Genomic DNA, 25942 nt, shown 5'->3' on the forward strand with positions numbered 1-25942 from the left:
CCGCATCGCTGGTGGCATGGAACAACAACAGTGGCGCCCTCTGCAATGTTGCAGCAGCATGGACGATAATGTTGCATGTTGCAGCTGTTGCAAGATACTCCGCACCTTCACTCCTCAGCCCCAACATGCCACCATTCTACAAAAAATCGCACGACATCTGTTTCGGGACCTGTTGTTGCTGCGATTGCTGTTTGATGTTGCTGGAGGCGAAGTTGCTGCTGTTGCTGCTGATGTGTTGCTGTTGTTACTGCAGCTGCAGCTGGACAACAATTTGCATCTACTTGTGGGCTTTCCTTGATTTTTATTTATATATCATGGCGAATGCTTGCGGTTTCGCCCTGCGTGTGAACTTAAATCCTGCGATTCAATGTGTTATCTTCTTTTTGAAATGATATAGAATCAGAATTTAGCTGGGAAAACTGAATACAGAAATGCCATTTCCGGTTGTATAGAGCTGCTTTTTCAAATGAATTACTTCGCACATGGCTTGATAAGATGATTTTCTTATCAATTTTATTTATACATTTTTGCTCGTATTTCAATTTATGCACGTTCGCAAAGTATATGAGATTATATTCTTATTAAATTATAAGAAACTTATAAAACATAAACTAATAAAATAATCTAATTAGCGTAAGTAATAATAATCTTGATTGCTCTATTTCTATTCAAGTGTAGCCTATTTTGTTTTCCTAATAGTTAACCTAATTAATATTTAATAACTTTTACAGCTTGATCATAAAACGGTAAAATTCGACAATTTATGTGAAAGCCAAACTAATACGATAGCGATTTGGATAAATATAGTACACGATTGGGAGTTCTCCCCAAGGCGCATGTGCAGAGACAATCAAGTTAATTGCGTGGAGATGTTGGTTCTGTACTTTCCACCCAAGCACCGCCCACTTTTCGAATAAATACCCCACCTCCCACCGCCACGCCCCCAGCGAAAGCAGCATACCCATCTACTTTTCTCCAGCTCTTTCTGCGGTTTGGCTTCAAAATTTTCCTCGATTTTCCCTCAGTCTGCCGCTCGCCTTTGTCCCGGCCGGATGGCTTGGATTTTGGCCCGGACATCCAGGTGGGCGGCACTCCGAATTCCGGGGGCGTGGCTCTGGGCGGAAAATTTGTGCGAGCTGTGCGCTTGCCAGGCTTTTCGATGGTTTTTGGCTCGAAAAGCGGATCTTTCTCGCAATTCGGATTAGGCGCCCAGCGCTGCCGAGCCATAGAGGCAATAGAGAAAGAGAGCTTTTCCAGGCCAGCCAAACGTGAAAAGGTGGAAAGTCCGCCTTGGCTTTTCCGCCCCAGCTTTGCATTGCTTTCTCCGGCTGCTTGCAGCCTGTTAGTTTCCGATAAAATTGACTTTTTGTCGCCGCCGTCGTTTGTCGTTCTCTTTGTGCGTTGCGTTTGTCGTTAGTCGTTCGTTGTTGGTTGTTAGTAACTTGGCTAGTTAGAGTTGGCTTGTCGCTTTCGTCACCGGAGGCGGCACCATTTTGTTTGGCGTCGTTTTCTCATGGGCCAACAGACGTTTCAGCCAGCCGACGGCTTTCAGCCTTCTTCGCCGCTTCTCCATTTGCAATAAAATGTATCTTCTCGCCGGTCGCGTTTAAAACCGCATTTTTTTCGCCTTGCGTTTGGAAACGCGAGCGGTTTTTGCAGCTACCAAATTAATTCATTAATTCCCATGCTGACGGGCGTTTTATGATCGGATAATCAGATAAAATAGTACTGCATGAAATTATATAAGCAGCTTCGATGTTTACGTCAATGTATTATTTAAATGCAAATGCCATACATTTTTAATTTACTATGACTTGTATTGTACCTAGTTTTGATATTTTTATTGATAAATAATAGTCAATGCATTACCGATGTCGTGATTAATATTTTTGTTTATAATAAAAGAATACTTATCAATAAGTTCTCAAATCTTAACAACTTTTGAACAATCAGCTGTTTTACATTTTTTTTCATGTAGTTGAGTTACTACATATTAGTACATTTTGTAAAAATGCCATCAATACTATTTTGAATTAAATTTGAATTCCAATTTCTATGTACAAATAGTTTTCTGTGGAGCTCGCAGCATACTCACACACATACACACACTTGCGCATGAAGACAAAATAAAATAGTTCGCTCTCGCTCTCTTCGCTCTTGCTCAAAAATCTTACGCTCATTTTGCAGTACCGTTTTGAGCACCAACAGCGGCGACTAAAAACGCACCGGAATCGCGCTGCTGCCGCCGCTGGGCGCCTGTTCGTTTTTGCGATAGACGCGCGACGTAAGTCGCCGCCGTTTCACATCTGGCTCTGTTTCGGATTCAATGCGATTCCGCATCAAATGCCGCACGCTGTTTTTCGGTTTTGGGCGCTGCGAGAAACGCGAGACGGACTATCGTCCGTTTCTGTCGCGTTTCTGTCGTCGCCGGCGATTTTTTAATTCGCGCCGATTTTGCAATGTTTTCGTGTCCGCCGGTCGATGTTAAAGTCTCACGGAAGCTTTAACAGTGGAGCCTCGTGTTTTGCTCTCTCGCTCTCAAACTGTTTCTGCGATTGCGTGTGTATACAAATGTGGTGCTCTCTTTTGTTGGCGCTCTATTTGGAATTGAGATCATTGGGTAAAAATCTGTTAGATAAAATGGTACTGGATTTAGTTTCCAATTTGGCGAGCATTAAATGCTGAAGATGATTTTATGCAGTAACTTTTAAATTTAACAGAGATATTACGTTTGTTATGTATGGGTTTTTGAATGTAGAAGAATATGTGATCTGTTATGTGTTAATAAAATATTTAGTAATATTCTTCAATAGTAATTCTTCAATATATCTTAAATCTCTTTTTCGCGAATTACCTATGGCGTTCCACTGTACCCAGAAATATGTTTTTACTTACAAGTTATCGCACTCGCCTTAAATCGTAATAAAATGTCGAGACATTAACAGAAATTAATCATATGGTTCATAAAGTTTTTGCTGCTTGTCAAGAAAGTGGCTTTTCTAAAGAATTTATGGAATAGAAATTTAATGGCTCTTGTCGATTTCGGCATGCGACGCCGATGAAAACTGTTTTCCGCAACTTCCACAAGAGATGTGGCCAAAAATTAATGATGTCCCAAGAAAGCAATTTAATTAAAAATTCCAATCGAATATAAATAACACTTGTTTCCTCAAGACATAATTATTTTCTTATCTGGCTAACAATTTTATATAAAACTTGAATTAAAGTGCTGTCTTTATCGAAGAAATTATCAACCAAAAAAAGCAAACTTGCCAAAAAAAATTATAATTTGTATATAAAAAGCCCTGCCTCATTTGTAATTTTCTAAGATTTTTATTTTTCGTCGCTGATTTCAAATTTCTATAAATGAGAAGCATTTCGTGATTACGTGTGTTTTCGTCTTATCATGCATGGTATGCAGCTGTCTTTCCGTTTCATTTGACACCTACCTCAATGGGTTAACGGAGTTTTGTTTTTTAATTAAACCCAGTAGCGATAACAATAACAACATTAGCAAAGAATAGCAAACAAATCGCTCTTCTATAACTCGCTGACCCTTTTTTCTTCTTCCGAGTGTCGTTAGATTTCGTTACTCTTTCACTCAGTCACTCTATCACTCAAATGCGCTCACTCGTTTACAGCATTGTTCTGTACACAGCATAACATAACTTGCTTACTCGCACACTCCCACTCTCACCTGCTGAGAGCAACAGCCCAGCTGTCTCGCTCATTCGCACTCGCCAGTTGCCTTCTCGCTTCCCCAGCCACCCATTCTCCCGCTCGGCCGCTTTCACCGCCTGCAATTGCTGCGCGCCTGGTATTCGGTTCGGCCAAACCGCCGTTCGCTTGTATGCGAGTGGATTATTATTGTTTTTGTTTCGAACGCGAGTAAAGTCGCGCTGGCGTTTCCAAAGGTTCCCGACTTTTCGACTTGAACTGAAGGCCCAAAACCAGTTTCCTTCCACTGCAGCCGAGGGGTTTGGGCTTTAGGGTCTTGGCTTAGCCTTCTCATCTCGCCTCTTGTTTACAGCTTAATTTGCCTGCATCACCCCGATGGTTCCACCCCCTTTCATCCACGTGCCGCACAGCCTATACAGGCTGACTTCCATAAATGGGACATGCGGGACTTCTATTATATGATATAAATTATAAATATAAATATGTATTTTAAGTTGTATAGAAAATCTTGATATTAAAGATAAGATTGCAAAAATTAAAATAATAATTTATAAGGGCTCTGCTGTACGAGTATTGCCCATCAGTCATCATAAGTTGCCAAAGGTTTTTCTGCTCATTTGCGCCTCTGCAACATCCAAAGTTCGTCGTCGTCGGCTGTCGTTCGCTGTGGTGGTGGAGCCCATGTAGCTCCACTCGGCGCACTCGGCACCACCGATTTCTCGGCACCGTCCAAGCCCACAGCCAAGCCATCGAAAGCACCACCGAGCTCCAACCGCTCGCCGTGTGCCAACCGCTCGCTCCGTCCATCAGTCATTCATTCAACCGCCAGACGCGGCGCAGGCCAGTTGTGTTTGTTGTCAGTCTCTCAATCCCGATTCCGATTCCGATTTGACGTCGATTCCATTTGGCTTTGTTTGGTTCTGTTCTGTTCTCTGTTTCTCGCTTTTTCGAGACACGCGAATGCGAATGTGTATAAGAAAACGCGCAACGGCCGCTCGCGTTTTGCCAGCGATTATTGGCTTTAATCAGCTTTGCTTGATTCACTGAGCAAAAAGACGTTCAAAACTAAATACAGAATAAAGTTAGCTCACGTAGATACATATATGAAGATCAATCTCATAGGATGATCAATACAAGGATTACCTAATGTAAAAAACAACTTCTCAGATACTTTTTTCAATAACTGAAATGTAAAGATACGTCTGTTATATTCGTCTGTGGAGTAAAGTTTATATTATATTGTAAATATCTTTTAAATTTATAGATAACTCTTGAAATAAAACAAGCTTAGTGGTAGATAGATTTTTTTCAACTGTATGCTTGCATTGTTTTTATCAGTTCTTGGAAAGTGTGTTTGTCGATCTACTTTGTTTTTAATTTGTTGTGGTTTCTCGTATTAGGTACTATTGTACTTGTATTGACATTACTTATGCGCTCTCTCTTTCTTTCGTTTTATTGCTCTCACTTTCCGGTTCTTATCAATCGCTTCGTACGTATTTAGTTTAGCTGCGAACTGATCTACAACCGCCTAAATTCGAATAGAAATGCGATAGCTGCATAGCGTAAATATGACCTTGGGACAGATAGCAAAGCCACTTTAAGGCGGCATCAATTCAGTTTATAAATAATGATTTATACTCGGGAAATAAAGTAATATCCTTAGGTTTAAGTTACAGTTACATACTAAGATAGTTAAGAGAATCAAACATAAAACTAAAGCTGTGCCTTTCTTTCTTTTCACAGGACTTGCCACAGGATGTGGACTTGGTTTTCTTGTGGCTGCTTTCACCTGCCGCAGCAGCGATATTCCTAACACCTCTCCGCGTAGAATAGGCATTTCCGGTCGTGCAGCGCGGAAACAGCAATAGCAGCAGCAGCAGCAATCAGCAGCGCTGCTAGCAACACGGACGATATCAGATATAGACAACCTATATACACATATATATTTATTCGCCGCCGCTGTCGCCGCCTTGTTCTTCGCGATTTCGTCGCCGTCAGCGTTCGTCGCCGACTGAGACGAAAGCTGCGAAGCAACGAGCGCCAGCGAAAGCCTCACCACGGACGCATTTATGGATGCGGGCGGCCTGCCAGTTTTCCAGAGCGCCAGCCAAGCAGCCGCCGTCGCCCAGCAGCAGCAACAGCAGCAGCAGCAGCAACAACAGCAGCAACATTTGAATCTCCAGTTGCATCAGCAACACTTGGGCCTCCATCTGCAGCAGCAACAGCAGCTGCAACTGCAACAGCAGCAGCACAATGCCCAGGCGCAGCAGCAGCAGCAGATCCAAGTGCAGCAGCAGCAGCAGCAACAACAGCAGCAGCAGCAACAGCAACACTCGCCCTACAATGCCAACCTGGGAGCAACAGGCGGCATTGCTGGAATCACTGGCGGCAACGGAGCTGGCGGCCCTGCGAATCCAGGAGCGGTACCCAACGCTCCGTGCGACACTATGCCCACCAAGAGGATGCCGGTCGTCGATCGGCTGCGACGCCGCATGGAGAACTACCGCCGCCGGCAGACGGATTGCGTGCCACGCTATGAGCAGGCCTTCAATACCGTCTGCGAGCAGCAGAACCAGGAGACCACCGTCCTCCAGAAGCGCTTCCTCGAGAGCAAGAACAAGCGGGCGGCCAAGAAGACCGACAAGAAGCTGCCCGATCCCTCGCAGCAGCATCAGCAGCAGCAGCACCAACAGCAGCAGCAGCATCAGCAGCATCAGCAACACCAGCAACATCAGCAGGCCCAGACCATGTTAGCCGGACAGCTGCAGAGCAGTGTTCATGTGGTGAGTTTCAAGGACTCAATGTCCTTATATATGTATAAGGTTTTACTTTTGGACATCTTTTGAATACTAGCTATGATTTCAATCTCAAGTCAATTAAAGGTGATAAAAAAGTTTATGAAATCGGTATGCAAATAGTCAGGGAATCTTAAAAGAATCTACAAGTATATAGCATTTAGATTCAACATTTTTTTAAATACCTAGAAAAGCTAGTTTATTTCAATCAATAATATTAACTTCTTATGGCTTATTCATAATGCAAATGGTTGCATAGTGGATAATAATAGTGATTTACAAATATTGTAAAAAGAAACTATAATTTGATGAAACATGGGACACGACAGTGTTGGTAAACTTCAAGGATTTCTTATTAATCCTTAGAAGAAATTCGCCACAATATATCCATCAATTTGTGATGAACATCCCATTTTGTGTTTGATGGACATATCGGTCGCCCACGCAAAGTTGGGATTGTGATTGTGAAATGGATTCCGAATTTCATTGGCGTTTCCAAAGAGCTTGGGATTATCGCGGCGAATGCAAATGCAAATCGCATCCAACAGATACGCGGCTATGGGTATCTCATCAATGCACAGTTGCCTCACATTAGAGCTGGTGCAGTTCGCGGTCTCAAAAGAGCAGCGAAATAAATACGAAGCCAGCAATCCAAGCGGAGAATGCACGTACAAACAAACATACATATATACACAAAATAATAATGAGGTCAGCGATTTTTTGTATTTTTGTGTGCGAGAGTGTGCTGGTTTTTTGTACTCTTTCGGTTTCAGTTCAGTTTCACTCACACACAGCTCGCATTCGAACTGCGCCGCCAACTTGTAGCTACAAGATACATTCGCTGTAGCTACAAGCAATTGTAGGTACTACTTAGCTGACTTTTTGACGTTCCTTTGGCTGCATTTGAAAATACCTTGAACAGCAGCAGCAGCAGCAGCAGCACCGCAAAAAAGTTGTATACTTGTGTATAATTTTGCGAATGAAAAGATTTTTTTTCTGAGTGAGTGATGCAAGCCGCGATTCTTGACGGCCTCTGGCTTATATAATTGTTAGTTCTGTCGACAATCCGTCAAGCGACCCCATCACAGCTTGTAATTACCAGAGCCAGCTCGAACTCGAGATACTGATTCTCTGATTCAGAATCCGACTCGGAGTTTCTATTTCTTTTATCTGGGCGACTTGAACGCGGAACGTGAGTTATTCCTCAACTGGCTACCGCAATTCCGCGATCTGTTCAGTTCAGTTCGCTTAAGTTCGGTACGGTTCGGCGTGGATTGGAGTGGAAAAGTTTTTCCGCATCCGCCTGGCCAAGTCATTTGTACTACTACTGTGCACTGCGTAGCCAGCCCCTTCATTTCCCATCAGCACGTAATTATTCATCGCTAGAGTTTGCTGATGATTTGTCCCCCTTCGTTTGAATTCTTTTCATATGCAAAAAGTGGATTTGTCTTGGCCCGCGGCTAAGGATGAGGATGCTTTCAGAGAAAAACATTTGTACAAACATTAAGTCATTCAGAATGTTGCCATCTAATTAACTTATTAAATGCAGACATATTTGCTTGCATTCAGTTTGAACTAGTACCTAATTTTTTGTGAAAATTGTTGTTAGATTTTCTAGTTTTGCAGATTGACAAACGCCCATTCCACGGATCCTCCAATAATTTGAACGATTTAATTGCTTTCTGATTTCGCTGCTGTTGGCCACTCACTCATCCGTTCCTTTGGCATCTCGCCAGCGAATTAATGATCGATGAAATGGACAGGGAGCGGTTAATCTAAGTTGGCTTTTCACTTTTCATTTCTTTTATTATTTCGCTGCCTATACGGTTTTGGAAAACTTTTACTGATTGTTGCCGCCGCCTGCGGTTGCCGGTGAAAATCGCTGCAAATTGCGGCCGCTTGCAGCCAGCCGGTGCAACATGCAAAACAAGAAAGCAACATCGCCATCAGCAACAAAAAAAAAAAAAGCCAAGTCCAACATATTGTTTATAATGTGCGTTGTTGTTTGCGTTTTTGTTTTTTATTTGGGAAAGTCGCGTGTTGCAGTTTCTTCTTCAGCTTCTACACTGGCTGCACTTTTTCCCCCACTTTTTTTTTTCTTTTCTATTTTGTTGTATTGCACTCATTGTTGCCAATTTTCACTTCACTTTGGGTCGTGTGGCATTTTCTGACAGCCGTCAGTCAGTACGTCAAAGTCTCGAAGCGCAGTCAACAAAACAAAAGTTGCATGAGCGATCTGCCCCGCCCCCTTTTGAGCCGCCCACCGCCAACACACCGATTTTCCCGCTTTTCCGCCTCAACTCCACGCGCAGATTGTTGTTTGTTTCAAGTGCCTTCGCTACTGCTGCTTATGTTGTTATTGTTGTTGTTGTTGTTGGTGATGATGTTTTCGTTGCTGTTGCATCTTGATTGACAAGTGACAACATATTATTGGCGTATCGTTGCAAGCTTAGATTATTTGTTGCTATTCTTGTTGTTGGCTTGTTGTGGTTGCATTGGCATCGTTTATCGCTCCTTCAGAAGGAAAACGCCTCCGCCTCCGGCCGTGGGCGTGGCCTAAAAAGTTGCTTACATTACGGCGAGCGGGTAATTTATATAAATAGAGGTAGTTAAGGTGAAATTCTACTATAAACATGAGAAAAACCCAGTGAAATTCTATAGGAGACCAGTTTGGTTACTCGTTTTGAATAGTATTATACTATGTACTATATATTGTGTGCTCCAAAGTTCTTAAAACATTTAAATAAAGCAACATCAGATTTCAAAACCGATTGAAAATGCAATGATAAACTTAAGCTTTTAACTTTGGTAGTTAATTTTTCAAGTGCAAGTTATAAATCCATTTAAAATTTTTGTGCCAATACATTTGTGTATGTAGTATTTCGAAAGCTATAAATATTTTAACGAAACACCTGAATATGTTTGTTTGGTTGTAAGTTTAAGAAAAAACTCTATTTATTGTCCTGGCACAATGTTTTATTTATTACACATTATTCCAAACTTTTCGCCATGCTTCCTTGTTCAACTTGTTGAAAATTTATGTATTTCAAACATTTTACACATTTTTGTTAAATGCATCATTTATCTTCGCCGTGCGCCATCGAACTCTGAGGGCCAGACCGAAAATTGCCACACCCCCTTTTTTGTCGTCCCCCTACGCCCTACGCCCATGTCTTCAGCAAGGGTGTGGTGTAGGGGGTGTAGGGATTCACCTAACAGTCTGCACCCCTTGCGTGCTCTGTCTTTTGGCCTAACGAAGATATGGAAAGGCTTGAGTGGGTTCAAAAAAAAAAAAAAAAAATGAAGAAAAGGGGGCTGTAAGTCGCAAAAAGCAGGGGCGCGGAAAGAGAAAGAGGGGGCAAAGGGGGGACGGACAGCGGCGCTACCGCCGTGGCTTCAACAAAATCGATTCCATTTCGACAAATGGGAGAAGGCAAACAGCCGAAAAAAAAGCAAAGAAATCGGAATTGCAGACGGAAAACTGAATGCGGCCTGCACTTGACTACAGATGAGGGGGATACATGGATTGATATATGCAGTATATAGCAAATGATGTGCGGGATATATAGATATATAGCCGCCGGCATAAATTATTGCCGGGCTTAACGGGAATAATATTGTTGCAAAAGGCAATTCGTACGATTATTTCTTATCATTTATTGCATCATCTTGGCCAATGAGTTGAAGCTTGGCCAAGATTTTTAAACGGATTGTGTGCTTTTTTTAAAATGGTAATTAAGCTATGATTAATACTGCCATTTAATGGATTTCTGCATAATTTAGGTTTTCTTACAAATTATAATTTGCATATGGAATTTCTAATAAATTCAAAATATATTTTTCATTATATCAAATTCCATTTGCTTTTATATATATTTATTACAATATTTTTTAACCAGCGTTTGAACGATTTCTACCACTGTGCGTCTTGCACAATGGGCCAAATTGCGTGTTTGTCACGCATTGCTCATTTCCAACGCAGTTAGAAGTTTGTGGTATATTGCAAATGCACCTCAAAGGATTCTTTACTGTGTGTGATATCCTTGTGCCTTGCACTGGGATTCAAAAATAAAGCCAAATGAAAAGGAAGTTCGGAAGGCACACACACACACATGCACACCTACATATAAGCACAATGAATTTTGCATCTTTTATTTATTATGTTTGGCAAATTTCATTGCATATTAAAAATGCAATTTTCCAGAAGTGGAGCTTTTGCATCGCCTTCCTGCTTTCCTGCCATCCATACGACCATCCGGCCGTTTATCCTTTTGCCATCCTTCGAGTTTTTCGGGCCGTCAAAGCTCTTTTGGCCCTGTGAGCTTTAAGTTCTTGAGTCTGGCTTTTGTCAATTGTCTTAAACATTTTAATTGCTTTACGTTTGTCGCTGCAAAGCTGTTGTTCTTATTATTGTTGCTGTTGTTGCCGGGGCAAAAATAATAAACAAGAGAAAGGCGTAACAGAAAATGATGAAATGTTTGAGTAGGTGTGTGAGTGGGTGTGTGTGTGTGCGGTTTTGTCGAGTGGCTGGCTGCAGATTTTTAACCCTTAAATAATAATCGCCTGGTAATCGCACTTATTTTTTTTTTCTTCCTTTTTTTTTAGGAATTTTCATTAAGGTGGCCAGGGGAATTCTCTTTCTCGTTTTCTTTTTTTTTTGCGAGCCATCCACACATCATCAGCAAAACAAACCAGGCGGAACTTCTTCCCCTTTTCGTCCTTTGCTTTTGCTGTTGCTCTTTCGCTTTGCCCTTTAAAATCGATAAACTCATTTTGAAGTTGTGCCCACACACACACACACACACACATTTATGCCCGCTAGGAAAACACACAGATACACACGCTAACTTGGATACACTTTACTTACTTTTATTTTCAATAAGCCTACTTAACGCCCACATTAACAAGTGCCCAGGATTATGAACATACTCAATCAGCGACATAAATATTAAATACTTTAAATACTTAAAGTACATTGTATTTTGGCTAATTAAATTGATTTGAAATGGATGGCAGATGAAGAGAGACGTTGTATATTCTCGATGAGCTGCAAATATTTGTGGAATCTTCAGCACTTGCACACTTTTCACTTCAAATGACCAGCTCGTTTCGATGGGAATAGTTAACCCTTGAATGACGCCAGTCAGGCGCCATTCTGGGCTTCCTTTATGCACTTTGGCATCCACATCCATATCCATATCCACTTCCACATCCTCGTCCTCGTCCACGTCCGCGTCCTCGTCCTGTTCCTCGCCGGCATCCCAAAGGATGTCGAGGTCCCCGGGCTTGCATTCAATTTGTGTGTCGATTACATGAAATGAGCTCCGGCCCGCTTGGCCGGGAAATGGAAAAGCTGATGAAGAGCGGGTTTTATATGCAAAATTAAGCCAAACACGGCTCGTGTGTCAAAGGCAAATGTGCTCGATTGATTTGTCCGGCCATAAAAACAGTCCAGGGAATGCAAATGGAGCTGGGAAATTGGCAATGGTATTGGTAATGGTAATGGCATTTCGGAAAGATGATTTTCAAAGTTAGTTATGTTAATTACGGCATCGTTTTCAATCGGCGGCTATCATATACCTGTCGCAGCGTTGGCATTTTCTTGCTCCTGATCTTCCATATTAGCAAATAAACCTTTCGAGTGAAGCGAATTCCAACCAGCGTGCGCGACCGTCTGTATGCAACTGATCGTATTTTCTACGCATCGATCTATCCTTTACACACGCTAGCTGGACTACACTTGGCGACAGCGCGACAACGCTGTCGCCTCACTCGTAACGGTACTTTGGCGCCAGTCATATTCTACGTTGTAGTCAAATTCTAAGAATGTCCTCACAATATACCAAACTCATTGCGCAGCTGCGTCTGGCAAGCACAGTGGTCAAACCATGCTAATAATATGACAGACACGTACAGTGGTCAAAATACATTTGTAATGCGACACGGCCTTCCTGACATAATACACGTCCTCGTGTGTTGTCTTAAATCTACCACATAAGTGATAACACTTCAGGATTCAAAGACTCCCTGGATATTTCAAAGAATTATTTCTATTCAATCCTTTTCTGATTCAAATTAGTTTCAACTTTAGTCTTATCATAACATGACTAAATTACTTAAATTTTCGTAACACAACTCAAATTTAACAAATCATACCACTCGTGTAATTCCTTTAACACATTTTTCTCTTAATCTTTCAAATCAAACATATTTTGTAGTTCCTTCTACAAATAATTAACTTATCTTTTGTGTAGTTCCTTTTACACATAATAAACCTATCTTTAGTGTAGTTCCTTTTACACATAATTAACTTATATTTTGTGTAGTTCCTTTTACACAAACTGAACTTATATTTTGTGTAGTTCCTTTTACACAAACTGAACTTATATTTTGTGTAGTTCCTTTTACACAAACTGAACTTATATTTTGTGTAGTTCCTTTTACACAAACGACCCCCGCCATAACAAGTCTCTTCTGCTATGGTGCGGTCTTCAGTTTCTCTATTGGGCAACAGACACAACTCCTATTGTGCTGCCCCTGTCTTTACATAACTCATCTTTATCATATTCTGCTTGAGCTTTCATGTTCTTTTTAGCCTCCTTTCTCAAATTTTCTATGTCTACCTCATCCAAGATGCATAATAACGTAACTCATTATTCTTTAACTTTACAATTATATCTTGTATCTCAGTATCTCGCTGTTCTTCTGAAACCAACTAGTTATCAGATACCTCGGTCAAATTGATTCGTAACTCTGAAATCTTATTCATACCTTTCTGTTGTTGAAGCACTGGATTTTGAGAGAGAAAATCCACATGCGCCATTCGCTCACCTTTTCTATACTCTATTTCGAAATCAAATGCCTGTAAAAACGCGCACCATGCACCCTCGGTGTTAAATCTAATTAATTTTATGTAACAGGATCGCTCCATACCCAGTACAACTTGCGTCAGTATCGCCCTCTCGTTGCTTTCCTTATATTCCTCAACTTCACTTCATTATTTCATCAATATCCGAAACATTTTTATCAAATAACATATCGGCATCCCTTGCCTTGCTCAAGCTTTTTTTTCTTTTTTTTTGCAATTTACATTTTATGACTTCATTTCTTTTGATCAAACAGTAATCGTATCTCTTGCCACACTTCTTTCTTTTTTTCATTCTTTACCTTACCATTCTCTCTCTTTTGTCTCTATTATGTCACACTGTCAGGCTCTTGCTGCACTCCTTGCAACGATCTCACGCATCCTCATGCGTCATGGTCTCTCCGGACCCTCATAGCTGTAGCCTTGTGAATAATTAACTCAGAGTCTATGGTCTCTACGAGTGCCTCAGTCGGCGATCTCTCGCAGTGGTCTCTACGAGTGCCTCAGTCGGCGATCTCTCGCATTGGTCTGCGTCTACCTCAACAGGCATCGACCATAACTATTCGTGGGCCTACTATACGTTCTCTTGCTTGTCAAAGATCTCAACACATATCGGTCACCATCAAGCCTTTCCGCCATTACATATGGCCCCAAACCTTGGGTTTAGCTTTGTTTGATGCCACTCTTCACTTTTGAGCAAGACATGGTCGCCTACATTGAATCTTATTTCTTATATTGAATCTTTTTTTATTTATAATTCACTAATTCATCCTTCCATGAACACATCCGGTAATCCCTCTTTCAATATGGAATCAAAAAAAGTATGGAACGGACTCACCGGTTGAACTTCTTACTATTCCTGATGGTGGAGCTACAGTACAGATGTCAACACGTTTCTCGGTTACTTGGTCGTTTCCTCGTGATCGTCCTTTTGGACAGGCGGATGCGAAGTGCCCAAACTCGTCGCATTTGAAACATTTGACTGTTGATCCCTGCGTTGAACTTCCGTTGTGACTTTGATTTTGTGACCTCTGCCGAGCACGACATTCAGCATATTTATGTCCAGTCTTTCCACAATAATTGCATTCCACTTGAGAGAGATACTTAGACTTTTTACGCTCCGGGTCTGTTGTAGATGAGTCGTCATCAAGGTTCCGTTTTTTAAAAGTGTGCGCTTGTAGTTGTTGTTGCATGTCATTTCGAGTTTTAATATTGTTTGTAAAAACCCAGCGCGACAATTTGTCATCAATTTGTGCCATGTGAGCCAGAGTAAGTGAAACCGCAATTTCCTCCAGATCAATAGATTTAAATTTGGACATAAGTAAGGTGACGATTCGGCTTCCATATTCGGTGTAACTTTCTCCAGACTTTGGTCGCCCGCTCAAAATTTTCATCAGTGTGGCTGCAGACGTTTCGATGCCAACGAAGCGTTGAACGAAGAGTTCTTTAAATTGTGGCCATGTGATGCCAGCAAAGCATATTTGGGACAGCCATTGTGATGCACTTCCCTCTAGCGCCTTACTTAAAGTTATCATCAGGCTGCTACCTTCGGGCATTTTATCAGCAAAAATAAGATCCACTGTTGTACACCAAGCTGAGGCATCTGCACCAGGTCCCTCAGGATGAAACTTTGGGAGAGTTATATGTTTTCCCTTTTCATCAGTTGCCGATGCCTTTGGTGTCTGCATATTTTTGATGATCTCCATTAGGTTGTTGTTTTGCACTTGTAAAGCTGCCAGGTATGCATCGGTGATATTTGTAGGCAAAGCAGATCCCACTTCTGATGTCGCAGCGTTGGCATTTTCTTGCTCCTGATCTTCCATATTAGCAAATAAACCTTTCGAGTGAAGCGAATTCCAACCAGCGTGCGCGACCGTCTGTATGCAACTGATCGTATTTTCTACGCATCGATCTATCCTTTACACACGCTAGCTGGACTACACTTGGCGACAGCGCGACAACGCTGTCGCCTCACTCGTAACGGTACTTTGGCGCCAGTCATATTCTACGTTGTAGTCAAATTCTAAGAATGTCCTCACAATATACCAAACTCATTGCGCAGCTGCGTCTGGCAAGCACAGTGGTCAAACCATGCTAATAATATGACAGACACGTACAGTGGTCAAAATACATTTGTAATGCGACATACCTATATTCTCTGAATACAATAATATACGCTCTCTAGTTATAAATTCCACAGCATTAGCCATCATAAATGATTAATGAGCTCATTTTATTGTGTGCTGATAAATTAAAATATGCTTTTAAAGAAACATCCCTATGCGTCAGTTGGCTTTAAAATGTATTAAGTTCTACCCCCAATGAATTGATTTATTATGTGTGCCACATTTTGAAATCAATCCCATTACACTTTCATAAATGATTGAGTCCGTTTGGGTTATTGATACTTATAGACATACTTCTGTAGTGTTGCTAAATCACTTACGCTTCTATAAAGTTCTGTTATAAAGTTCTGTTATAAAGTTCTGTTCATCCCTGAAAGCTGTATATCACACCAGATTTTTTTCATCACAGTTTCGCCTACTTTCATCGTGTTTGGCTCTTTCCGTTTTCCATAACCACCCCGCAAAATCAAACCACCCCCAACCCCCCGCTGGTTGGCTTGTGTCTATAACGTCCTGCCAATAACCATAACGATTATGTCCGTGCAACATGTGACATCAACAACATCATAACAGAGTCTAAAACGAAGCCAACACCCATTGATTGCTTGATGTTTTTCCCTTACCAAGCATTTTCATTTGCATTTTCTCCCTCTATTTAACGTTCATGAGATTCCGCTTTCAGTTTTCCACCTGCACTTTTCAATTTGCATGGGAAAACTGGCAGACCTAATACTCTAATGAGCTTCGTGTTGGCAGTGTACCCTGCAATTGCGCTTAAACTCCATCTTCTGTGATGCCCACGCGGCGTATACTTAATATATACGGCATATGGACAAATGCCTCTCGAAGTGATTAGCGTTTATGGCTAGCAGCCCGAATCCTGGAACAATGCCACTTGACCATTTCCATGGTGGGTAAACATAGGTTTACGGTGGGGTTTTTGGGTGGGCACTTTACGGGGATTTGTAGAACAGCAACGGCCAGCAGCAGCCGCTTGAAAAAAAAACATTTTTCATTACTTTACTGGAGCGGAAATGGCAAATTAACTGCACAAATACACGGCCACGTGTGTGCGTGAAAGCGTATTTGTATGCTCATTTATTCATTACACTGCATGCGCCCCTCACTTGACCCTCATCCAACCCCCCCACGGTCCCCCTCTTTCAACAGCCATTTCCATCTGCAACCCCCTTTTCTCCCATCTTATTGACTTCAAATGCGAAAAGTCGCTTTTGAGGCAGGGACAACGTTTACATAATAAGTGATGATATAGATTTCAGCGAAGGTACAGTACTCATTGTACTTTATACACCTAACTTATTATATCTGCGTAGTTTTTTTTAGCAAAAAAAAAAAGAATTTTCAAGTTACCGATTTTGTAGTAGTTAGAAACTGTTTCTAAACAAAGTTTAAAACACAGAACTTCAATAAATATAAACTAATGCATGGCTTGTAAATCAACATTGTAAACTATTGCTGTTTTATGTGTGCACTAAACGGATGAAAGATAACTAATTATTTATAAATAACATAAGTATAAATATCAGTTAACTATCGCGTTTTACAACACTTGCAATTTGTAAGCTTAAATTTGAGAACATTAAATTCTGTAAATCAGCAAGAGTACAACTTGAATAAATAGTATTTTAAACTGCTTATATCACCAGACTTAATGTGCGTTACACTTAAATGCGATAAACCATTTTCACCATCATACTCTGTATGAGTTTTATCGCGCTCGTTGCGTCATTGAGTCGGCTTTTGTGTGCACTGTTGACGTTTTAAAATGTTAAAAATAAATGGGCATTTTACAAAAAAACAAAGCGGCTGGCAAAAGACGAAAACGAAAAGGAGGCGCAACGTCATCGTCACCAATGTCAGCAGTGACGAAATGTTTGCAAATAAACAAAACTCGCCTCCAACAAATAGAAATGTTAAATGAATCGTGGATGTGAGACAATGAGTGTCCATCCGACATGTGGAAAAAGTTTACGTCTGACTGGGTTTTTTTTTTTTTCTGCCCTGGGTGATACATCATACACTGCGAGAAGCGAGAGGCGAAAAGCGCCGCCGCCGCCGGAAGTTCAAAAGGTGACAATGAGACAGCGAGGAAGGCACAATCAGGGGAACGATTTAAAAAAAGGGGGTTCAACGGGGTGGCAAGGGGACTTGCAACTGGACAATTGGCGGCAGAATTCACTTGAAGCAATTAAATTTATGAGATTGTTGATTTTGTGCCTTTGCGAAACTTTGTCGGCCGATGAAAGCCGAACAGCTGAGACAAAAGGCAAAAAGGGTTGCACCCACCACACCACCACCCCCTTATCATCCATTTCGATTTGATTTTATTTCGTTTTTGCAGCCCATGTTTTGTATATATAAGCACACTCAGATAGCTATAAAATATCTTTGGTTCACATTTAAATCCGTAATTTCAATTCAACTTGTCGTGTTTACACACACAATGCATAATTTATAGAAATTTGTCTGCAGAGAGCGCAGTAGCGACAGAATCGGAGCAGCGGGACAGAGATGGCCATAGGCGAGCGAGCGGGACAGAGCGTGCGGTCTCACGTAACCTGAAGTAGAGGAACGCACTGTGCGCGAACACAGTGGATTAGAAAAGTGCGAAAAGGGGCTAAACAAAAGCAAAATGTACAGATTCTTGCAATTGATAACAGAAAAAAAACGAGAGCCCATTTGATTCAGAAAAAGTACCTTTAACTCTTAATCAGAAGTCATGGAAACTAGTAGATAAATCATCTTATATATGGCTTATCTTTCATCGTAGCTAAAATTAAAATATTAATAATGACTGAAAGTTCTCTGTTTATTTAAACATATGAAATTCCCTATCCATATTATATGAATGTTCCAATCCATATTATATGAATGTTCCAATTGTATCTGCTGGCTTGGCTTGCGCTTAACATTTTAAAGCACCTTTTTCGGGGTTGCAACCTTTTTTGCGGATACTGTGTGTCCATGGGGCACCGAGCAGTCGTGGCACGCAGTCTCTTTCAGTCAGTCAGTCGGCAATCAGCCCGCTCGGCTAGCCCCTTCGACGACCTCCTGCGAACCGGCGCCCATGCCCCAGTGCCATCCCCACTGCCTCCCACTGCCTCACCCTACCTCCTTCTCAAGTGTCGCATATGGCAGGCAACGTGTGCCCGCTCCCCTTTCTCCGCAATTCTTCCCATTTCTCCATGCTCGTCCCCTCTTCTCCTTGCTGTTGTTCGTTGGTTTTGAAGCTTCTGCAATGGGGCGCCTCTGTGGTTCTAAAGGGGGCGGAGAGGTGGCTAGTGAAAGCGAGGTGATGGGGGCGTGGCGGTCGGTCCCCATATCAGAGTGAGTGCCTATACATGTATTATGGTGTGTATGCCGGTGTGTGTCTGTGTGTATTTGTGTTAAACTCAACGAAGCTTAAAAGCTTTGTTTGCACCATGAAAGACTTCAATATTTGTAGTCTGTATTCATCCACTTGATTTCCCAGCCGATGGCATGTAGACCGAAAATACAGGCCTTTCTTTTTATTAGCTGCGATTGAATATAAAATTGGGTATAGTTTTCAATTCTCACATTGAGCAAAGGGTACTTTTAAGATACGTACCATATATTTTACAGCAAACTACAACTAACAACAAAGAAACAGCAACATTTAAAAGCATAAAAAACCAATGATTTAAATTTTAGAAGAATCAAAGAGCTAGCAAATTAAGTTTGGTTAATGTGAATCGCAGTAATAACTTAACGATTAGGTTGTATTATTAAACTAGCCTAGTTGTGGCCTATATACCTGCTAGTGTTTAACAATTTAAGCTCTTTACTTTGATTTTCAAATTAAGCATGAATTTGATTTATGCGCTTTTGAATGCAGTAGTAATTCCCCAGATTTCCAGGGGCCTTCCATCAATGCTTGTAGTTGTTCCCAGCTCCTAAAAAAAAAAGTAAAACACCTAAACCCCCATACCCATTTGCATTTCGCATGTTTCCCCCCTCAACAAACTGTGCCACTCTATTGAGTGCCGCGCCCACTTTTCACGCACGCCCCTCCGCTTGGCCAAGAAGTGCAAGGAAAGCGAAAACGAACAAAATATGGGGTGAATAAAAAAAAAAGAAGAAGATTGTTGAGGCAGCCACATAATCCACTTTTGCATCAGCCAAGCCAGCAGAGGCGGAGATGCATGCCCCCCTTTTGCTGCAACGACGCCCCTGTTCTGGAGTGCCTTTTGTTGCTGCAGAGAAATATAAAAAATAATTGGAAGTCGCTTGCAACGATGTTGTCGCTCTCGTCAGCCTCGCCGTTGACGTTTTGCTTGTTAGCTGCACACTCTCTCTTCTCAGTTTTCCTCGCATTTCCCCATTTCCCCAAACCCCAAACCCCATCCATATCCCCATTTTCCGGCCCCCTTCGCCGCCCCTTTCTCTGTGCGGTTTCAATCTTTTTCCTGGGCTTCGCTTTTGATTTGACTTTTGTTTGCTGGTGATTAGGAGCTCAAGCAGGCAAAGGAGCAGGATTTGTTTAAACAATTTACAAATGCTTCATTGAGTTGCGAGTGGAGGCATTACGTGGGTGCTGAAATATGCTGCCTTCGGTTGCTCCCATTTGGGAATTAAAGCTTAAACTAAGAGTCATTAGTAGTTTCGAGCTAAATATAACTAGATTTTCGCTTTTAATTCAGTTTCGGTACTAAACATATTGCTTTAAGATAGTCTCTCGATTACATTCTCTCCTAATTTATGGTTTATAACCCCGTATTGAAGCAATTTTCAAACTCGTTGACATTTTGGCTTGACCCAAACCCCTTGTGTCCTGTCATCAGCAACTTTTGGATGTCCTGCTAAATTAATAATTTTGATTGAGGCCCTTGGAGCTTCACTGACTTCAACCCCCTTCGTTCCCCGTAATCGTTGTGTTATCCGCCGTGTTTTATCAACACTTTCGCCTCATCTTGGGCCATCGTCAGTGTCGTCATCATCATAATCATAACTATTATTATTAACGGCAGAGAAACGAGCCTATTTAGCGTCAACAAGCACAGAATCGTCTGCTACCCCTTGTGCAAAGATATATCCCATGCCTGCTATCCTGCCGCCTACAAAAATCCTCCCCCGAGGGCTCGGCATCCGAAGAAAAAAAAAAGAAGCAAATTTCCCACAAAACTTTAGCAGGCGATAAAAATTTGTCTACATTAGCTGAGAGAAAGAGCGAGGGAGCCGCACGCTGCACAGTTTTGTGGCATATGCCGCACGATAATGCACCGCACAAAAATTTGTGACTAAAAGTAATGCCTGTTAAGTTCGAAAATCTGTGGAAGAAAAAATCTCTTATTCATTAATTTCCTAAAATCAAATTCCAATTTACCAAATATATATAAAATCTATAACCAATCATAAAAAAGAAAAGGAATGTTTCTAGTTAGATTTTATGAGATACGTTTTCTGTAAAGAAAATTTAGATTCGTTGGCGTTTAAATGCAATATTAGTTTATTTCTCTCTGTGCATCCTTAGCTGGCTAATCCCCCTTTCCTTTGGCAACTATCTATATCTGAAGTATTCTGTGTTTTGGTAACAATCTTAACGGTATTCGGCATTCGAGGCAATCTCATCGGCCACCTTCGCTTCGTGTGTGGGTGCCATTTACATTTACAGGACAACAGTCGGTCTGCTGTCGGTCACCCCCTTACCCCCTTACCCCCTTCCCACCGCTCCACTTACTGCCCCACCCAATCGCCACAATCCCCAACGCCCACTCTGTGCAATTTGTGGCCTGGCTTTAAGTTCCTGGCTTAAGTGCGCATGTCCTGGACATGGAGATTGTCGTCTGCCCGCTTTCCTTGCTCAATTATTGACGAAAAATTGTGAAATTTGCCAGCCTGGATATACTGTTAATTGCCTCCCACTACCGAATTTATTACCCCGGCCAATGCGTAACTTCGCCCTGCTCATAAAATCACCTCAATCTTCGCTGATCGAATTAACCGATTTTGTTGTTGTTATTCCGCAGTGCGTTGACATAAACAAACAAAAGTTCACACTGAGGCAAAATAAATAAATAGAGTGAAAATTGCATTTCGTTAAATGGCGACGTCGACGATGTCGCTTAATTGAATATCGCCCAACAACAAAGGCCAGAGCAATAACAACTATAGTTCTCCGCCAGCAGCAAATCCACTTGACGACAAGCAGCTAAGACAATTGCAGAAGGCGTGACAACCCTTTTCGCCTCGCCGCCACCCACTTTTCCGCCCGTCTTTGCACTATGCCTTCGTCATTGCATCAAAACAAAATTCAATTAAGTTGATTGCAAATCGTTGCCGTCAAAATGAAGACGAAAAGAAACAGCAGAAAAGGAACTGAAATCGAGCAGAAATTGCATAGAATAGGCGGTACAAGTCAAAGTTACGAAGTCAAAAATGTATTTAACCTACGAGAATGGTAAAAAGAACATTTTTCGAATGCGTATACGTAATATTTTTAAACCATTTAGAAAAATTCGTGCCCTCTTTCGACTAGCGCACTTCGTGTGTGCTCTTCTTTTTCTAAAATATAAAATTTAGTTACTTTAGCTATATTTTTTATTATTTAATTTAGTTTGCATGCTATAGTTTTTCAATGACCATATATCTTAATCACTTTTGTATACCATTTTTAAAGCGCCAACTGTGTTGCTCATTTTATTCTTTTAAACACAGCCCGTTTACCAAACAATTTCATTAACAGTTGGCCCTGTTAATTAAGGCTTTCCATTTAATCCCTCACACTAGTTTTCTCGTCCGTTTCCCCTTGCGGCTTGTTCGTGTCATCTATTGGCCAACTCTTCTTGGCCGAGAGGCTAATTGCTATTGTCAGCACTGCCGCTGTCATTTAGCCAATATAATATTACTATTTTTTGCGCTGCGACCGAAATTTACATGGATATTCAAATTGAAAAAAAATAATATGTTCAACTAAGTAATTTATATTTAACCGAAAAAATGTTGTTTTTGTCACTGTGAATGATTTATTTAAACAATCCGCACGCGAATAAAAACTATTAATTAATTTACAAAAAAATATGTGAGGCTTTCAGTGCTTGACAACAGCAGCAGAAAATGCAATTTTTCCGATTTGGTTAGCCATCGCACCACACTGCGTATGTGTAATGTCACCTGACTTATTATGAACTTTGAGTGTCAAATAAACATTTTTTTTTAGATATACATAGGTGTCAAAAATTAATGTTGCATGAGCATTAAAAAATGCATAATAATTACCAATATTATTTTCGAAAATATTAAATTTAAACGCTTTTACACGATTTTTCCTTTCAAACATTGCTTGTTTACCTTTTCTAATTTTTGTGCACACAAATTGGACAAAATTTGGGTAATTGTACTTCTAATTGCTTTATTACAGCTTTAATTGCTCGTTCTAAAAACGCTCGCTGTTAATTTACAGCTGTTATTTAGCAGCAGAGGGTGCGAGCGAGGTAGCAGCCCCCGGGTTAAACAGAGAGGGAAAGAGTCACTTAGTCAGGGCGATTGCTTGGCTTGTTTTTGTGATGTTTCCTTTGTTTTGTTTTGTTTTGATTTGCTTTACCTCCGACTGTTTGTCTATGTTTTTTTCCTCTCTATTCCCCTGCCCCGTTTTCTCTCGGTTTTCCACTCGGATCCCGAAACACCGAGAAAGACCCTTTGTAAATTTTAATGGCAAATCTGCTGCCATTTGCGGCACATTTCGCGTACAATTTTCATTTTTGTTATGCCCACATATTTATTTTCATGGCTTGTCCTAGGTGGTTGGGTGTTTTTGGGGGGTGGCGGATAGGCCCTGCGACCGCTTTTCCTATACACACGGAGAAATAATAGCAGTTTTTGATGAACGCAAATCTTTTGCAGTCCTTGAAGTATGCAACAATTTATTTAATCAGGAAATGCAATTAAAGATCTAACGCATGTTCTGCTCATAACCCGAAACTTGATTATCAAATAGTTTTGTAAAACATATAATTTTAAAAATATTTCCTTGTTTTAAAACTGCACTATTAGTTTTTTCTCCGTGCACACCACATTGCTAAAGGGGCGCACTTTACATTTGTTGTTTATTTTGGCGTGAGCGTTGCCAGCCACGAGAGCATAGAAGACATGGCCACTGCGAGCGAGGAAGAGGCGAGAGCGCCAACGACTGAGTGTGTGAGTAAAGTGGGGAGCCGGCAAGAGAAAGAGTGAGAGAGTGAGTGAATGTCGATGGCTCTCCTTATTGTTGCTGCTTTTGCTGCCGCTGTTGCTGGCATGCCATTTCCCGTTATCAGTGGCAGACTTTCTGCCAACCTGCTGTCGCACGCTGTAAGCGTCGGCGTTGACGTCGCCGTCACTGCCTCAGCCTCTGCCTCTGTCGTCGCTCAACGGTGACGCCACGAACGCCGCACAGTGGGTGTGAAATTCAGTTCGTGCGTATTATGTACAATTAATAAGGATATTATTTTGCACTGTTTTGAATAATCAATAAAATGTCTACTGGTAACATTATTAAAAAAAAAACTATTAAACTGTTGACTTTGCATACTTAGTAGTTTTTTAATAGAATTAAAATAACCAGCAGCTTAATTTGCATATACTGCCATTATTGATTTTTGAGTGCTAGAAAGTAGATCGCACGCCACTGTGCCTCATTTTGTGTTCCTCATTTTGGATTTTGTGCGCACGCCGTGCCAGCTAATTTTGGATTTTCTAAGCGAGCCGAGTGAAATATTTTTAGCTCCTCGACTGCGACGCAGCTGCACAGTCGGCGCTGGCAGCGACGTCAACATGCAGATTTTTGCAATTGTTTGCCTTATTTGGCCGCTGACGTGATTTTGTTGTTGTTGTTGTTGCCGTTGGGCTTGCTGTATTTTTAGCCAGTTGATTTATCATTCTCATTGCGTTTACGCTGCATTTGTGGCTAATCAGTATTTTGTCTCTCTTTCTCTCGTTGCAGGTGAGTTTCCCCCTTTTTTGTTCCATCAACGCATTGTTGTACCGTGTAGATATGCATATTGTGCAGATTAAACCGTAAGTTAAGCTAAGTATCCGTGTATTAAGGAATCGCCATTGCTGGAATGTTTGCATCATCGTCGAGTTATTCTGATAAGCCGAAGTCAAGATCACGGGTTACGTATACGCAGCGTGGGACAGCTCAGCGATTGAGCGTGCTTAACCCTATTCTGAGTGGATTCTCGGGAATCCGCTAACATTCGAGATAAATCAGATTGGAATGAGTATAAATCAGATTTATAATTAGAATATCGTTTTATTGACATTCTGCTTAATATATTTCCATCTGGGCTTTACTTTTTATATCTAGTATGTTTAGAGGCCATCATTTTTCTCCCTGCACTGCATAATAATTTTGTCATTTGCGTAAACAATTCAATGTGCGTGTGTGCGAGTGAGTAAGTGAGTGAGATATTAGAGGCCAAGTCAACTCTGCGTAGCGCGAGTCTCTGCTCACAACCCAAAGCACTCCCCTTTTGAACTCCGAAGCCATTCGACTTCTTTCTCTTACTATTCCGATTTTCCTATGCCACTGTAGCTGTATTTTTTTCCCAGCTTTTCCTCAATTTTCCGCCCGCTTTCCCCGTCGCGCGGCTTTGAAGTGTTTACATTTTGCATTTGAATTATCGCCGTTTTATATGCTTCGCTTTGATTTTCTATTCACTTGTTGTTATTGCCCTGTCTGCCTTACTTATTTTAAGCTAATTTTAGTATTTAGCTTTCGTTTGCATTTCAATTCAATTTGGAGAAACGTTGGGGAAAACGCTGTGGGCTTGGAAAAGACCGAGTACTGTACTTTTTTTTTATTTTTAATTTCCAATTCGATTTAATTGTTGTTCTTGGCGCTGACGTTGTTGTTGCTGTTCTATGTTCTTGTTATTTTTGTTTCGCCTTTTCCGATTTGATTTGTGTCAATGTGTGTGTGTGCTTGGCGCCGTTTGGCTTGGCGGCCAAACGTTCTGAACAATAAAAATTTTGAACGAAACGATAGGAAAATGCTTTGACTTTTGGGTATTTCAAAACAGTGTTGGTGAATGGTGTTCATACTTTAATGTGTAATACAAGCAAATATGAAAGAACAGACTAGTTGGGGAAGAAACTCCAAGAAACTCCAATATGCATGTTGCAACTATGAAGATCTGCTTATCTATAAAGATGATATCATGGCGACAAAGAAATAACTTTTTAAAGCAATTCAATAATACTTTTTGGTATGAGCACTTTATGTATATCGACAAATTGAACCTTAAGGAAACCCCCTTTTTCAATCCGATCTTAGTGATTAAGTGCAGTTAAATTTTTCCTGTTAGCCTTGCTTATCTGGTGTTTATCCGTTCTGCAAGATCACTCAATTTCTCACTCTCTCTTAGCTGCTGGTGGCTCTCTTTCTCCCACTTCACGCAGTTTGCCTTCGGAGAAGCCGAGTTTTGTTTACCGACTGGCTGTTGTTGTTGTTGCTGCTG

At 41.2% G+C, this 25942-nt stretch overlaps 1 protein-coding gene across 3 annotated transcripts in view; it reads left to right on the forward strand.

Moving 5' to 3' along the window:
- The window catches only part of LOC117138040 (neurogenic protein mastermind), a 70267-nt gene that overhangs the window by 13345 nt on the left and 30980 nt on the right, over positions 1 to 25942 (forward strand). For 2 of the 3 annotated variants that reach the window (XM_033299851.1, XM_033299850.1), the window contains exon 3: positions 5422 to 6461. In XM_033299851.1, the coding sequence (XP_033155742.1) occupies positions 5748 to 6461 (714 nt within the window). In that variant the 5' untranslated portion in view covers positions 5422 to 5747. Of the gene's footprint in view, positions 1 to 4806; positions 4827 to 5421; positions 6462 to 25942 lie in introns of those variants that run through there. The other variant, XM_033299852.1, reaches the window with a different exon arrangement.

The sequence above is a fragment of the Drosophila mauritiana genome, chromosome 2R, assembly GCF_004382145.1.
Source record: "Drosophila mauritiana strain mau12 chromosome 2R, ASM438214v1, whole genome shotgun sequence".
Lineage (NCBI taxonomy): Eukaryota > Metazoa > Arthropoda > Insecta > Diptera > Drosophilidae > Drosophila > Drosophila mauritiana.